Source organism: Chiloscyllium plagiosum, chromosome 6 (assembly GCF_004010195.1).
Source record: "Chiloscyllium plagiosum isolate BGI_BamShark_2017 chromosome 6, ASM401019v2, whole genome shotgun sequence".
NCBI lineage: Eukaryota > Metazoa > Chordata > Chondrichthyes > Orectolobiformes > Hemiscylliidae > Chiloscyllium > Chiloscyllium plagiosum.
The window spans coordinates 89822048-89840093 of record NC_057715.1 but is presented as its reverse complement, the minus strand read 5'-3'; the positions used below and the strand labels follow the sequence as shown (position 1 = coordinate 89840093).

The 18046-nt window shown below is 39.1% G+C and overlaps 1 protein-coding gene across 4 annotated transcripts in view; it reads left to right on the top strand.

Annotated features, from left to right (window-relative positions):
* Nucleotides 1–18046, top strand: part of LOC122551158 — a 35383-nt gene that overhangs the window by 8312 nt on the left and 9025 nt on the right. For 3 of the 4 annotated variants that reach the window (XM_043692783.1, XM_043692781.1, XM_043692782.1), the window contains exons 2-6: nt 3271–3353; nt 4051–4176; nt 6286–6433; nt 12908–13017; nt 13592–13698. In XM_043692783.1, the coding sequence (XP_043548718.1) occupies nt 3295–3353; nt 4051–4176; nt 6286–6433; nt 12908–13017; nt 13592–13698 (550 nt within the window). In that variant the 5' untranslated portion in view covers nt 3271–3294. Of the gene's footprint in view, nt 1–3269; nt 3354–4050; nt 4177–6285; nt 6434–12907; nt 13018–13591; nt 13699–18046 lie in introns of those variants that run through there. The other variant, XM_043692784.1, reaches the window with a different exon arrangement.

Genomic DNA, 18046 nt, shown 5'->3' with positions numbered 1-18046 from the left:
GCCTATCACCCTCACCTTGACCTCCTTCCACCTATCGCATTTCCAATGCCCTTCCCCCAAGTCCTTCCTCCCTATCTTTTATCTTAGCCTGCTGGACACACTTTCCTCATTCCTGAAGAAGGGCTCCTACCCGAAACGTCGACTCTCCTGCTCCTTGGATGCTGCCTGACCTGCTGCGCTTTTCCAGCAACACATTTTCAGCTCTGATCTCCAGAATCTGCAGTCCTCACTTTCTCCTTCCTGTTAGCTAAGCAATCCTTTATCCATGCTGACATGTGACCTGATACCATGTCACAACCTCCTCCTCAGGCTAAACCACCACCAGTCATTTCTCTCTAATAGAGAGCAGCTCTATGGTCCAGTCAGACAATGGCAACTTTACTTGTAGAGACTCTGTCTGTTAGTTTTTAAGTGTTAACTGGTTAGCTTTCTCTCATTCTCTGATTTCTGCCTCATTATCTTCTTAGTCAATGTTGTTTTGGATATTAAAATTGGAGAGGTTATGGGCCATGAACAATTATGTACGAAGCATTGCACTATATTAGACAATCAGGAGGAGTTACCAATACTTGGACTAATTGATATACTTGTGTAGTTAATACAACTGTAGAAGTCCAATAAAACATTTGACATATTGCTATAGGTGGGAGGTTGAACATGTTCTACTTCATAGTTATTATAATGCCCTATTTTTGTTTGCTTGTAATTCTCTGAGAGAGTGCCCCAGATTTTAAACAAATTTCTGCACGACATTGCTTGGAGGTTTGGTTGAAGTTTTTGTGCCTTTTCCAAGAGATTGCGGAGCAGAGGTTTGTTTTTGGGGTTGCAGCACAAAATAGTGTGGAGAGGAGCGGGCAAGGCGAGGAATCAGCGATAGGCAGTCAATATCACAGAGAGGAGTGGGTGTTATGAGGACTCTGCAACTTCATTTTGAGGTTGTACAGAATGTTGGTGAGGCCTCATCTGGAATACTGTGTCCAGTTCTGGTCACCCTGTTATTGGAAGGATATTATTAAGCTGGAGAGGAATCAGAAAAAAGTTACCAACACCTCGGGAGTGTTGCTGAACAAAGAGACCTTGGAGTACAGGTTCATAGCTCCTTGAAAGTTGCCAGGGTTGGAGGATTTGAGCTGTAGGGAGAGGTTGAATAGGCTGGAACTGTTTTCCCTGGAGTGTCGGAGGCTGAGGGGTGACCTTATAGAGGTTTATAAAATCAGGGGCATGGATAGGAAAATTGGACAAGGTCTTTTCCCTGGGTTGGGGAGTCCAGAACTAGAAAGCATAGGTTGAGGGTGAGAGAGGAAAGATATAAAAGAGACCTAAGGAACAACTTTTTCACCAGGATGTGGTGTATGGAATGAGCTACTAGAGGAAGTGGTGGAGGCTAGTATGATTGCAACATTTAAAAGGCATCTGGATGGGTATATGAATAGGAAGGGTTTTTAGACATATGGGCCGGGTGCTGGCAGGTGGGACTAGATTAGTTTGGGATATCTGGTCGGCGTGGATGAGTTGGACCGACAGGTCCGTTTCTGTGCTGTACATCCCTATGATTCCATGTTGCTGGGAATAGAGGATTTCAGTTGTAAGGAGAGGTTGAATAGGCTGGGACTTTTTTCACTGGATCGAAGGAGGTTGAGGAGAGACTTTGTAGATGTTTATAAAATCATGAGAGGTATACATAAGATGAATGACAGGTGTCATTTCCTTAGGGTTGGGGATTTCAAGACTAGGAAGAACGTTTTTAAGGTGAGAGGAGAAAGATTAAAAAAGACAGGACAACTTTTAAGAGTGGTTTGTATGTGGAATGAACTTCGTAATGAAGTGGTGGATGCAGGGACAGTTACAACATTTACAACATTTGGATGAGTATGTGAATAAGAAATGCTTGGAAGGATATGGGCCAAGCACTGCTAGGTGTGACTGGTTGGGATTAAGGTTGGCATTGACAGGTTAGACTGAATGGGTTTGTTTTCGTACTGTATAACTCTATGATTGGCAGTCAATATCACAGATGAGGTGAGGGCCTGGTGACAAGTGGTCAGTATCACAAACAGGAGTGACCAATAAAAATAAAAATTTTAAAAAGTTACCTTCCTCTTTAATATTGTTGCAATGTATCAAGCCCTGTATAAAGGTGATTGAATGAATGTATTTATTGGTAAAATTTCTGACATTGAGTACTGATTGCTGTTATAAGTTTCAATAAAAACTAATTCTTATAATAAACAAACTATGGTACTAAAGTAGGATCTTTAAGTATTTGTCATTGTTTAAAGTTTTTTTAAAAATATGCATGTATGAATATGTGAATATGTAGAATTAGTTTGCAATACAGAAAAGTTTGAACCTGTGATATTAGTATTAAGAATAATTACTGTGCTGTTTCTGCAAACTTTCAGTTAATTACCATTCTAAGAAAATCTTCCTTTCCCCGTGTTGCCAATCCCAACATTTTTCCTTGTTTTGACTAGTAATGTTCTTTCCTAAGTGTTTACAAATTTTGGGAACAATTCCCTTCCGCAGTATTACCAGTTAACCCCTAGGAATAGGGCGGCATGGTGGTTCAGTGATTAGCACTGCTGCCTCACAGCGCCGGGGATCTGGGTTTGATTCCGGCCTCGGATGACTGTATGGAGTTTGCACATTTTTCCCGTGTCTGTGTAGGTTTCCTCCGGGTGTTCCGATTTCCTCCTTCAGTCACAAAGATGCGCAGGTTGGGTGAGTTGACCATGCTAAATTGCCAATAGTGTTCAGGCATGTGTAGGTTAGGTGCATTAGTCAGGGATAAATATAGGGTAGGAGAATGGGTCTGGGTGGGATACTTTTCGAAGGGTCGGTGTGGACTTGTTGGGCCAAATGGCCTGTTTCCACACTTATAGGGGTTCTACAATTCTTTTCTTTCAAAAACATGTTAGGTTGGTCTATCCAAAATGTGGCCAAACTGAAGCATCCCTCACTGCCTCTTACAATCTCCTTAAATGTGCCTTGTTTTGATTGTCACATCATTACCTCTCCATTGTTGGATTTCCTCTTAACACCACTTCCATTGTCTTATTATTCATGATCAGACCCCCTAAATTATCAACTTCCTTTCTAAAGAAAGTATTGAATGATAATACAAATTGTTATCAGTAAGGTTGCAGTTGCACTGTGGGAATTCAGTTATCACCAGTTTTCCTTAAAGAAATGTGATCTCTCTTAAGAGCAGTGAATGGCTCCACAGTGTCTTGCAATACCATTTTGAAAGCTATGCTCTCTATTTTACAGCAGAACATTGGTGGATTTAGAGACATGGATTCATTGAATGAGACCCTAGTAAAAGATAATTTAGTATCAACTGTAATTGGAAGGTGAGTTCATTCTGAGTTTATATTACAAGTTCAGAAATTGATAAAACTAACATGAAAGCAATCAGGATCACAAGGAATCCAGCCCAAAAGTTATTGCTTGGAATGCTTTGAATATTCTGCATACAATTATTTGTGATTTTATTTTGGTTAATTATTTGTGGTTTATTTTGGTTATTTCTGTTTCAGCTCAATTTTGTAATTACTGGTTGAATTGAAATGAGATCATTTTTCATGTAAAAACAGTGAATTCCAATCAGAAATCTATTTATGGAAGAGATTTACATAAATCAATCAGTACACGTGACAACAAATCGACCAATCAAATCTAATAGCTTGAATGTGAATCACAATAATTCCGCTATGAATACTTAAAATAATGACTTTCCCCAAGTAGAACTATTTTCTTCATGAATGGGAAAATATTTCAGGTGATGATTAAATTTTGGCCTAGAGGTTACTCTTCTTGAAAATTACACAAGCTACAAAAAAGGATCATTGAACTCTATTGCAGATTTCATACAGATCTTTTTGTGGTGAATAAAGGTACTAATTTGACAAGTCAAGCCCTTCATCTCTTCATTTCAATTTCTTGGTCAAGAGCAACTGAGTTAAATAATAATGTCTGTTTTCAGAGCAGTAAAGAGGCTGCAAAAACAGTGAAATATGATATGATTCAACAACATTTGTGCTTACTTAGCTCAGAATCTGAAGAAAATGGTGCATTACGTGAAATAGAGTCGCCTGAATCCCCATCCTCAGAACCCACCTGCAAGAAACGTTGTGTGGATGCATTATTACATAGTGACATTGAACGGATGAGAAGGTAACAGGTTGTTTGTTGAATGTAAGATTAAATTAAAATTAATTGGAAGTGTGCGTGTCAGAAATAAATTGTGATTCCACTTCTTACTTATTCTCGGGAGGTTGGTGTCAGTATTCATTTCCCATCACTGATTGACCTTGAGAAGTTGGTGGTGTGCCTTCTCCTCCAACAGTTGCAAGCACTTTGGTATAGCTGAGTGGCCTACCTGGCAATTTCAAAGGGCATTCAAAAGTCAACCACATTGCTGTGGGTCCAGTGTCACATATGGGCCAAACTGGGGAAGGCCAGTAGATTTGTTTTCCAGGTGAACTAGGTGTTTTTTGTTAAGACAATCCCATAGTTTCGTGGTCATAATTACTATTATTAACTTTCAGAATCCAAATTGATTTAATTAATTGAATTCAGATTCACCAGGTTTGAACTCAAGGCTGCACATTATTTGTTCAGGTCCTTGGATTACTTATCAAATAACAATAAATTTGATCCAATACTCATCATAGGGATTATAGGCATTTAGGTTGTCCAGGAAAGGGAGAAGACAGGAGAGGTAGTTTTATGTATTTTCTATAATTTGGATGTCAGTAAATTTGAACCAGTATCTTGGGAAGGCAAAGTATATATTTGAACTCAAAAGCAAGTAGAAGATAGAATTAATAATTAGGAGTGGCTAGAAGGAGAAGATCATGGATTTGTGAGAATAGGGAAATCCTAAACTGATATTCATGCAAAGCGACCGCTAGCGGTGACAATAGCAAATAATGAAGTGCACAATAATGAAGATGTTAATTATCCAGTATTATAGCAGTGAAAGAATGCAGTGACCACTTTAGTTAGCACAGAAAATGGGAATAGGAATGCAGATTTTGATAATGAGCAAGAAAACAAGCAAAAGAAAATGGTGTAGATGGTAGATAGTTTAATTGTGGAAGTCTTAGCCAGTTAGTTCTCCATTCTGCTTTGAACTGGGACTTGCAGTGATCATATATATATATATATATATATATATACATACACAAGAGCACACATTCGGATGGAATACTTTGACAATAATTGTATTCTGATGTGACTTAACAAAGCAATATTTGAAGACTACATGACAAATGGCTTATTCTCTGTTATACTGCCCTTGTCTGCTGGTTAAGATATCTTTGCTTTAATTTGTAACTTGGGACTTTGTGTGGATTTAAATGACCAAGTTTCAGGTTATTGCTGAGATCTAAGGACACTGCTAGGTTAACCAGCATTTACATGCCAACCAGAGAAGTAGTAGAGGCTGATTATAATTACAACATTTAACAGGCGTATAGATTGGTCTATGAATAGGAATGGTTTAGAGGGATATGGGCCAAATGCTGGCAAATGGGACTAGATTAGGTTAGGATATCTGGTCACCATGGATGAGTTGGACGAAAGGGTCTGCCTTTCCATGCTGTACATCTCTATGACTCTGTCACCACCTGAGAGTCATGTTTTATTTAGAGTCAGAATGGCAATGCAGTCATCCACAATCTGCAGGGCATAGCTATTGACTGAATAGAATGAAGACCCTGGAGAGAAGTGGTTTACCAACATAGTGACTTTATGTATCTTTGAAAAGGGAAAATGTTTGATTAGACAACTAACCCATGTAAGTGTGATATCAATAGTGCACAAAATAGTCGAAAAATTAGTTCACTGGATTATGGCCAATAATTTATTCATTGATTTAGCACCATTTAGAAGCATTTGATGTTGTTCTACAAGTTCTTTGAGATGTTAAAATTTAAGTAGAAAGTGAAACACCTTACATTTAGACTTTTGACATTGTCAGAATTTTATTTCAAGTTAATGGGATCAAAAGGCAAGTCTCAGCATCATGAAAAATAAGTAATAAACAATTATGTTAAAAAAAATCAACTTTTATTTAAAGAATAATAACCATTTGAAATCATCTATCAGGTGTGGATATTAAATTAACACTTGGACAATTCCAAATGTAGTTACAATAAAGGCAGCAGGAGAACATTAAAGTTCAAGCCTAATGGCCTTGACTCATATTTCAATAAGTCTTTCTTATGTTTTTATTGGAATTATGAAGGAATTCATAACGTTTTTGGCATTTACTATCAGGGAACGCATTAAAGATTGCTGTGACCAGTTACGAATGCTGCTGCCTTATGTGAAGGGTAGACGAACTGATGTGGCATCCATTCTGGAGATGACTGTGGAATATATGAGATACATTTATGGTAGAATACCAAGCAATGTTATATCACAGGTAAAAAAAACCGTTGAAAATTAGGGGGTGAAAAAAGAAGAATATGCAGGTGCTTTTTAAATTCAAGTTTTTTGTTTGATAATTAAAGCAAAATATCTTTTGGGAATGTCACAAAATTGATTTTGGTTTTAAAAAAGGTGTTTGAAACTTTGTGGTAATAAACAAACAGGCTTTTTCCTTCTGAATAGAACATGATGTGTACTCATGAGCAATGGTGAAACAGAGTTATGTGTGTAACTGTGAAATATTGGACTACCTTATTTGTATGTTGAAATTGTGAGCTATAATCCGATTTCTGTGTTAGGATGAACATACCTGGTGGAATTTTTCAAGCCCCTGAACAAAGGTGATTCAGTTGGGAAAATAGGATGAGACTGGCAGAAAAGGACTTTGTGACATAGAGAAGAAAAAGACTGATTTTCCAACCAAGTATTAAACAGAGAAACAAAAATCTTGATAGTATACAGTGAGAGGTTGATTTGCATCCATTTGCATGAATTAGTATGTCATTATTACATACTCTCACCCCACTGATATGAAGTTTCCCTTTCTCCTACCTACTTGATAGAAACCAAAGGCCAACAACCCTCAATATGAAAGTCAGAGGGTGAACCTCACCACATGCTTCTCCAACCCTCCATCTTGGGCAGAAGTCACCAGCACCTCAGGGCATGTTCCATGGACAGTGACTGCTTGCACCCTGGCTTTGCTTGGGTGGGGGAGAGGTTGGAGAACAACACAGCGAGATGTTTGACCTGGTTAAGCTGTAGATCTGTGGCACAGGGGGTAATGTTGAAAGATGGGCTTGTGATTCAAAGAGGTGTTTTGGAATGTGTAGAGCATCAGAACTGATGGGTACAATAGGGGGTGACTGGAAGAAAGGAACATAGAGGCTTGGTGGGGCCTGTTCATTACCACGCTGAGCCTGTGACTCACTCTACCAAGCCTGAGTAGCATTGCTTTCAAAATTAATACAATTCTTAAATACAAACTGGAAATAGAAAATGGTTGTGACCATGTCAGCATGGGTAAAGTAGTGTCATTTTTTTGCCTGGACACACTTGTGAATGATGACAGTCCCTTCCAGTGGCAGTTACATTAATCTTTCACAGTACAGGCTGAAGTCATCTGTAATCATAATACCCTACAGGTAAAGCACAACTGTGTGGGATACAAATCCAGGTCACATGCATATGAAAAAGAGTAGGCCACTCATCCCTTTTGAGCTTATTCCGCCGTTCAATAAGACCATGGCTGATCTGATTTTAACCTTCCTGCTATCGGTAGGATGTTGTGAAACTTGAAAGGGTTCAGACAAGATTTACAAGGATGTTGTCAGGGTTGCAGGAATTGAGCTACAGGGAGAGGCTGAATAGACTGGGGCTATTTTCCCTGGAGGGTCAGAGGCTGAGGGGTGACCTTTATAAAGGTTTATAGAATCATGAGGGGCATGGATAGGTCGAATGGACAAAATCTTTTCCCTGGGTGGTGAGTCCCAAACTAGAGAGCACAGGTTTAAGGTGAGAGGAGAAAGATTTAAAAGGAACTTAAGGGACTACTTTTTCATGCAGAGGGTGAAACATGTATGGAATGAGCTGCCGGAGGAAGTGGTGGAGCTGGTACAATTCTACCATTTAAAAGGCATCTGGATGGGGATATGAATAGGAAGGATTTAAAGGAATATGGGCCAATTGCTGGCAAATGGGACTAGATTTGTTTAGCATATCTGATTGGCATGCATGAGTTGGATCATTGGGTCTGTTTCTGTTCTGTTTCATCTCTATGACTCAGCTCTATATTTTGCATATTCCTGATGATTTCCCATCCCCATAGTAATCAAGAATGTATGCCTTAAAAGATTTAAACATTCTACTTCCACTGCCTTTTGAGCAAGTGAATTCTAAAGACTTGCAGTCATTAGAGAGAGAAAAAAAATCCCATCTGTGTTAAATGGGGAATCCCTTCTGCTTAAACTATGATCCCTGGTTCTAGATTCTCTCACAGGAGGGAAACAGCCTTTTGACATCTACTCCCTCAGGATGTTATATGATTGAATTAAGTTAGCTCTGACTCTTTAAACTCCAGAGGATATAGGTCCAGCCTGTCTAGACTTTCATTAGAAGCAATCTGCTCATTACAGGTATCAGTCTAATTCATTGCTTAAGTATGGTGATCAATACTGTGCACTGTAGTCCAAATGCAGTCTTGACCATGTCCTTGGTCATTGTGGATTGAAGATAGTCATCTCAGTGAAACAGGAGTAATCACACCTGGCATTAGAAATGGCACCTATTGGCCACTATTCACAAGATAATCCAAGGTCTCATCACAGAATCACAGAATTGTTATGGCACAGAAGGAGGCCATTTGGCCCATTGTGTCTGTCTCTTCAAATGGGCATCCTTGTCTAGTGTCAGTGCCCTGACTTTTCCCCATACCAGTGGTTCAATTCAACCTGCATCTACTGTACTTTTAGGCAGCCCATTTCAGATCATAACTGAAAAGATTTTTCTCACATCACTTTAAACCCACGCTTTCTAGTTTTCTTCCCTTTTATAAGCAGGAATAGCTTCCCCCTTTCTACCCTATCCCACCACACATTTGAAAACCTCTGTCAAATCTTGTCTCAGACCTCTCTCTAAAGAAGAACAGCCCCAACTTCTTCAATCTCTCCTCATGGCTAAAGTTTGACATTCCTGGAATCATTCTTGTAAATCACCTCTCACTCTCTCCAATCTCATCTGGTCCTGGTGCCTTGTCAACTTTAAGCACCAACAATCTATCCAAGACTTCTTCCTTACTAATTTGAATTCTTCTAGTGACAGGGATTCCTCCTCTGTCACTATGGCCTCAGCAGCATCCTCCTCTTGCCATGCCCCCGCATCCATCTGTAAATCCTCTTTTTAATCACTCTGAATTCCTTCTTTAACCACTCTTTTATATGCCTCCCCGATAACTCTGGGACTCCCCTTCATGTTTGCTGCTCATATTTTCTCATAATTCTGCTTTACCTCTGTAATTTGCTTTATCACCTCCCCTCTATACCTTCAGTAATCCCCTGGGTTCTCAATTGTATTTCTGCTTTATACCTGTCATAATCCCACTTTTTCTTTATAATGTTACTTTATATCTCCTTTGACATCCAGGGGTAGCTTGCTCTGCAATCTATCAACACTTAGATAATATACTTGTTTTATATTCTTCCCGCTAAAATGAGTGATTTCACATTTCTCACATTATGCTCCATTTGCCAGATCTTTGCTCACTCACTTAGCCTATCCAGGATTTGTTTGTCCTGCCTTTCCCATCTGAGGGAATATGCCATAACTGTACTCAAACTGTATCCCCTTTGAAGGTAGTCCATTAGTTAGTTACTATTTTCCCCACCACTCTCTCTTGTTCCAGTCAATTTTGCACAGCTCCATTCTTGCCCCATTAAAGTCAACTCCTCACCAGTTGAGTTTTCCCACTGAATTGTTGCACATTGTTCTCTAACACCATCCTGAACCTTATGATACAATGATCACTGTCTCCTAAATGTTCTCTGACACATGATCCACTTGGCCCACCTCATTTCCAAGGATCAGGTCCAACAATGCATCCTTCTTTGTTAGACTGGATACTATACTCCTGTAGGAAACTCTCCTGAACACATTTTGGAACAATTGCTCATCACAGCCCATTACATTATCAGTATCCCAGTCCATATTTGGCTATATGAAGTCCCCTGTTACATATATCTGACAGGCTGCACAAAGTTATGCAATTGATTTCCTCTCCCCTTGAACTGTGCATATTCATCAACATGTTTTTAAATGAAATGTTTGTCTTTCTTGGGTGATGTAGAGGATGGAAAGACAAGGTATCATTCATCATTAATCGTACAGCATTTATAATCTCATACTGTGTTTGCAGGACATGGCTTATTTTTTGGCCCAATGACCCTTCTAAGGAAGGATCACTGGACCCAAGACATTAACTCTGATCTCTCTTCACAGATGCTGCTAGACCTGCTGAGCTTTTCCAGCAACTTCTGTTCTTGTGTGTAAACACTGACTGTTTGGATTCTTAAAAAATATTGTGCTGTAAATGCTACCTTCCTGGTAGGAAGGTTTTTTTAGCCTTGACCTTTTTATAAGGCATTTGAAAACTATATGGGAGCTATGGAATACTGCTGCAATAATTCTCATGTTGTTCCGTGTCAATTTAACTGCTCTTTTCAGAGATTACTTGTTTATTGCTCTGCTGAAAGTTTTTTTTCTGCTTTTCCAAGTGATTTTTCTCCTATTGAGAACCAAATTTTGATTCCACAATTTGGGACATGATCAATTTTGAAAAGAATAAGAGAAAATGAGACAAGTTCAGACATTTATTTTTAAATGAGTACCTCCTGCACAGATTTCCTGGTTTGTTAGTGAAACAAAGGCATGAATCAAAGTGGCACTTCATAGGGCTTGGTAAAGTTCTTAAGTCCATTACGAATAGATACTTAGGGCCTACAGATTTTTTTTTCAATTTCCTTTGGAAAACATTGACAGCAATACTCCTTCTGAGAGACATGTTTGTACTGCCTGGAAGCATTCACACAGACTTTGGTGACCAAATGCATAAAAATGACACATCAGGCTATCCATTGTGACCATGTCTTAAAACAAAATATTTCTGCAGGAAAAATAGTCACTTTTACTCAAACTTGACTTGAGATTATGTTTTAAGCTGTGAAAAGCAGAAAGATAGAAATGACTCAAAATGAGAAAAGGTCGCTCATCTTATTATCCATGCTGCATTGGCAGACGGTGTTGAGGTTACTCGAGTAACAAAACCTGAGACAAATTATTGATTCCATGTGGCAAGATTGCACATGAATATTCCTAGATTGTCACTCTTAATTAAACCTCAGAATATTTATAGATCCTCAAAGTGGCACTGTCTATTGGTCTGTAAGCATTTTTTTATTACTTGTAGCCCCAACTGCAAAAAATCTGATGTATCATCTGGGTGTTTTGATAATTTCACAGGTTTAAACCTATCTATATAACCTTTTAATAGTATTCTGTATGTGTATTAATCTAATTTATTTCTGAAAGTATTAATCAAGACTACATCAGCAGCTTTGTTTGGAATTTAATCACCTATGCACAATTGTGTGGGAATCTTACCTCACTTGATACTAGTTGATTTTGAGATTCTTAGTTCTCTGCTTCTTTCTAAAGCTTTCAAAAGCTTAATAAAGTAATGCAGTCCTGAAGACACAATGGAATTAAAATGCAGTGCACAATATTCATGTACAACAGCACACAAACGTCCAAATGATCCATCTAGCTAAAGCTTCAAGCACCACCTGCCCACACATGGCAAGATCAGCAGATCATACATTGGATGGAATTAACAGCCATGTCTGAACCTATTGACCTATAGTGGAAACAGGTAATCCTCCATCCTGACTGTCTAAGAAGAAGATGGTCATAAGATGTATATGTAAATATAAATTACAAATCAGAAATGCAATCTTATAAATACCAAAAAAATGGATCATAATTATTTGCAAAGTTTTCTATGGTCACTCTAGTCTTTTCTCATATCTGAGAATCCCTGGATTATCCTGGTCATGCTTCTGAATTATTTCAGGTGCACCCTTTTTCAAAAAAAGGTTGTGAAAATTGTGCACATCAATTCACATTTGATTGCAGCAGTGATGAATAAATGGTTAATATAACTTCCTTTGACTTATTATAAAGTGTCCTTGAGCTATATTCTGGCATTTAATTTGCTGTGTGGATAATTGTTCCACACTGATTGGAAACTTCCAGTGAAAAATCATGCCTCAATCCTTTCACCCTTTCATTTTCCACTCTTGCTAATAAGGCTCACCATACACTGCAGGGATACACCTATTGACCCATTAATCTGTTTTGGCAATATCAAGATCAAATCTTAACTTCTCAGTGCAGTTGGAATATAACTTGTACAATGGCCACTTTTTGTATGATTCTGAAATAATTTGGTTATTTAAGATTTGGCCATCAGTATATTTGTATTTGTTTTAGTTGCATTTATTTTATGTATAACCTATCATTTGTAGAATGGCTTGACAGGGTTACACTGATGTTAAAAAGAAATATAAACCTAAAAATTGAGCAGTGTTAATCTTTGAAAGCTTTAATATATGTTTGCATTAAATTCATGTCTCTTCAATTTTAAAAAGTGTGTAATCTCTGTGTAAAATGAATAGGTTAATATCCCCAGTTAAATATATTGTAGAGGGAAGCTTCATATAACTGCATAAAGCATTCATGAGATTACATCAGTCAAAGAGGTTTCTAGGTTATAGGCTTAGCATAATTCTTCTCTTGCTTGAAGTTGATAAATCATTTCCCATCTACTAATGAAAGATCACTTAAAAGAGTCCAGGTACTCATATACATATTAATTCTCAAAATAGCACATTAATTGTGGAATGTTTTAACATTTCAGATTATTGAAATCTTTCAGACAAATACAAGATATTGTAAGTATGTATGGAAACCAAATGATCATAAATATTCTCAAAATCAGTTGCCACCCAGGATTGGTTTAAAACCGAGGTAAGAAACATTTAAACATATTAGTTGCTGTGTGATATTTTGTAAACATGATTGGAAACTATTCTTTGCAGAAGTATCCACAAAGTGGTACTGCTACATACTTTAATATTTGTAAATTTATTTGGTAAAGTTTGAATCTATTCTACTTATCATAAAAGAAAGTATATTTTAAGGATAGTTAGCCAGCACATCAAAATAACTTTGTGCTATAATGATTTTCTTTGGGAATGGAATGTGAATTTCTAGCAGGGCATTTAGTTTGTTGCTGCAAAATTGCTAGTGTGACATTGTTTGTTATTTATTTAAATTTATAGCTCTGATGGACAGTTTAATGCACAATTAGCTGAAATTTCATTGGCTTGTTTTGGAAGGTTAAATTTAAATGGATGTAGGCTGATTTTCATGAAATAAATCAGTGTGAGATTGGGGTCATGCTGATAATGAAGAGCAGCTTTAGGAGACTATCCCATTGTAGGCTAATTTTAGTGTTTAATAATTGATTTCAGAACAGTGTGTGCTACTAAAGGGAGTGTAATGAATTAGTGTTGAATTAGTGTTCTGGTTTATTTTACAGGAAGAGTATCTTCATGGATGATTCTTCAGAAAAAGTAAAACTGAATGCACAGTTTGCTCCGTACCAATATATGGAAAATGAATATTTCAATAATTACAGTACAGTTGGTATGAATACTTTCTAATTATACACATTGTTATAAAGGGAGTTAAAAATCATTGTGTCCAGTGTACTATCAGTTAGTTCAGTTTTCTGGACTGCTGGTTTGTGGTGTAGCGTGATGCTAACAGCATGGATTCAATTCCTATACTGGCTGAGGTTACCATGAAGGAATCTCCTTCTCAACCCCTCCCCTCGTCTGATGTGTGATCCTCTGGTTAAACCACCACCAGTCATCTCTCTCTTTTGAGAGATCAGCCTTATGTTTTGGTGGGACTGACGTGACTTTACCTTTACCATGGAAGGAGTCTATATTGATCAATGTAGACCAATTTGTTTACTCAAAAATGAAAAGAGAAAAAGCTAGGAACTAGAAGCAATAACGAGTAGCAATTGGCATGAATTTCAGCTTGGAGTGTCATGTTTGACTGAATTGATTAACTTCACAGAATTTAAAGAGCAGATAGGGGCAACGTGATATTATTAGATTTTCAAAAGGCCTTCCAAAGCCAGACAATACAAAACAAAACAGAGTAAAGGTTAAGGGTAACTATTTGGATTGGAATAAAAAACAGAGAGTGGTCCCTCAAGGATTGATGCTGGATGCACTGTTGTTTACACTTTACATTAATGATTTAGATTATGAATCAGAAGTATGATTTCAAAATCTATTGACAATTCCAAATTGGAAGTTGTTGTCAGTATTAAGAAGAATGTGATAAGTTATTATTACAAGTTATTAAGACATTATTACATTTGAAGAATGGGCAGTTCATTGGAAATGAATTTCAATACAGATAAATGTGAAGCGATATAGTTTGGCAGATAAATAATGTGTCACATACTGCTTGGATATTAAGGCCTGGATTTTTTGTGGAGTGAGAAAAATTCCAGAACTATTTAAAATTGGAGGATGGAACCCAATTCTGGCAATCTAACCTCTGTTCACTTCGACTTTGCTGAGTCAGGATAAGGGTGAGGGTAGTGAGCCCACACGGTTCCACTCCTGACAAGGATGGATGGATTATGGGATTGGCATATCACAGACAACCATATTTTGAAAAGAGTCAGGGCATGACTTGTGGTTCATGGATTGTGGAGAAATCATGAACTATAATTTGGATTTAGGAACCTTTCAAAGGGTAAGTTTAAAATATCTGACCTTTGAACCTTGAAATAACGCCACAGAGGTTGGTAGCCTGTCACCAAGTCACCCTTTATTGATGTGTGCATGGTGCTTGACACTGCTTCGGCTTCTTCAGAGCTAGCTCTGAGTGAACAGAACCTGAGATGCTCCTGTTTATATGAAGGGTGTCCAGAAATTTTAAAACCACAACTGACTCTTTCAGTGGTGGCACCACCAGTGGTGTGTCTGCCAGTGGAAGGCAGCTCAAGGCATCTTCATTTTACACACCTAGAATGAGAACCCACCACTGAATTCAACCTAAAGCTATCGACAGCACGGCCTTTATTCTTTTTGAGTAGCCCCAGCAGGGGTTTGTGATCTGTTATTACAAATTTATGTCCAGAAGGTATTGGTGGAACTTCTTCACACCAAAGATGACTGCCAAACCTTCCTTCTTTATCTGGGTGTGTTTGCGCTCTGCATCAGCCAAAGTCTTGGAAGCAAGCACTATTGGGCGTTTCTTTCCGTTGGGCCATCTGTCAGCCAATACTACCCCGATATCATATGGGGAGGCATCATACATCAGCACCAGATCTTGCTTAGATGATAATACCTGCTTCATCACTTTCCTAAAAGCTATGCGACTATTTTCAAGGTGGACCCTTTTTCATAAGTAAGGGTGCCAGGATTGAGGCCTGATTACATATGAACTTTGCATAATAACTCAGTACGTTGACAGGCCGACGAGGGGAGAGGCCATTCTAGACTTGGTGCTTGGAACCGAGCCGGGGCAGGTATCAGATCTTGTGGTGGGAGAGCATTTTGGTGATAGCGACCACAACTGCCTCACATTCTACATAGCTATGGAGAAGGACAGGATTAGGCAAAAATGGGAGGATATTTAATTGGGGAAGAGGAAACTATGATGCGATTAGATATGATTAAGGAAGCATGGATTGGGAGCAATTGTTCCATGGTAAAGGCACTATAGACATGTGGAGACTGTTTAAGGAATAGTTGTTGCAAGTGATGAATAAATATGTCCCTCTGAGACAGCCAAGATGTGGTAAGATAAAGGAATCTTGGATGACGAGAGCAGTGGAGCTTCTCGTCAAAAGAAAAAAGGTAGCTTACATAAGGTGGAGGAAGCTAGGGTCAAGCTCAGCTCTAGAGGATTACACATAGACGAGGAAGGAGCTCAAAAATGGTCTGAGGAGAGCCAGGAGGGGGCACAAGAAAGGCTTGGCAGAACGGATTAGGGAGAACACAAAGGCATTTTACACTTATGTGAGGAATAAGAGAATGGTCAAAGAAAGAGTAGGGCTGATCAGGCATAGCATAGGGAATTTGTGTGTGAAGTCTGAGGAGGTAGGGGAAGCTCTAAATGAGTTTTTTGCTTCTGTCTTTACGAAAGAAACAAACTTTGTAGTGAATGAAACCTTTGAATAGCTGGTGTGCATGCTGGAATGGATAGAGATAGAGGAAGCTGATGTGCTGAAAATTTTGTCAAACATGAAGATTGACAAGTCTCCAGGCCTGGACCAGATTTGTCCTCGGCTGCTTTGGGAAACGAGAAATGCATTTGCTTCGCCACTTGCGAAGATCTTTTCATCCTCGCTCTCCACTGGAGTCGTACCTGAGGACTGGAGAGAGGCACATGTAATTCCTCTCTTCAAGAAAGGAAATAGGGAAATCCCCGGCAATTACAGACCAGTAAGTCTCACGTCTGTTGTCTGTAAGGTGTTAGAAAGGATTCTGAGGGATAGGATTTATGACCTTTTGGAAGAGCATGGCTTGATTAAATGCAGTCGACATGGCTTTGTGAGGGGCAGGTCATGCCTCACAAACCTTATCGAGTTCTTTGAGGATGTGACCTGAAACGTTGATGAGGGTTGAGCTGTGGATGTGGTGTATATGGACTTCAGCAAGGCATTTGATAAAGTTCCCCATGGTAGGCTCATTGAAAAGGTCAGGAGGAATGGGATACAGGGGAACTTAGCTGTCTGGATACAGAATTGGCTGGCCAACAGGAGTGGTAGTAGAAGGAAAATATTCTGCCTGGAAGTCTGTGGTGAGTGGTGTTCCACAGGGCTCTGTCCTTGGGCCTCTACTGTTTGTAATTTTTATTAATGACTTGGATGAGGGGATTGAAGGATGGGTCAGCAAGTTTGCAGACGACACAAAGGTTGCAGATGTCGTTGACAGTATAGAGGGCTGTTGTAGGCTGCAGCGGGACATTGACAGGATGCAGAGATGGGCTGAGAGGTGGTAGATGGAGTTCAACCTGGATAAATGCTAGCTGATGCATTTTGGAAGCTGAGTACAGGATTAAGGATAGGATTCTTGGCAGTGTGGAGGAACAGAGGGATCTTGGTGTGCAGGTACATAGATCCCTTGAAATGGTCACCCAAGTGGACAGGGTTGTTAAGAAAGCATATGGTGTTTTGGCTTTCATTAACAGGGGGATTGAGTTTAAGAGTCATGAGATCTTGTTGCAGCTCTATAAAACTTTGGTTAGACCGCACTTGGAATACTGCGTCCAGTTCTGGTCGCCCTATTATAGGAAAGATGTGGATGCTTTGGAGAGGGTTCAGAGGAGGTTTACCAGGATGCTGCCTGGACTGGAGGGCTTATCTTACGAAGAGAGTTGACTGAGCTCAGACATTTTTCATTGGAAAAAAGGAAGAGAGGTGACCTAATTGAGGTGTACAAGATAATGAGAGGCATAGATAGAGTCGATAGCCAGAGACTATTTCCCAGGGCAGAAATGACTAACACGAGGGGTCATAGTTTTAAGCTGGTTGGAGGAAAGTATAGAGGGGATGTCAGAGGCGGGTTCTTTACACAGAGAGTTGTGAGAGCATGGAATGCCAGCAGCAGTTGTGGAAGCAAGGTCATTGGTAACATTTAAGAGTCTACTGGACATGCATATGGTCACAGAAATTTGAGGGTGCATACATGAGGATCAGTGGTTGGCACAACAGCGTGGGCTGAAGGTCCTGTTCTGTGCTGTACTGTTCTATGTTCTAATTCACCGAACCAAGGAAAGTCTGAAGCCCATGTACAGACATGGGAGCCAGTTCACTTATGATTGCTCTCACTTTATCTTCCAACAGGTGTAACCCAGTTTTGTCAATTCTATAGCCCAAGGAGGTCACTTGCGATGTCTGGAACACACATTTTTCTCTTATAAGGTGCACACCTTGGAGAAATATCTGAGGACAATGTCC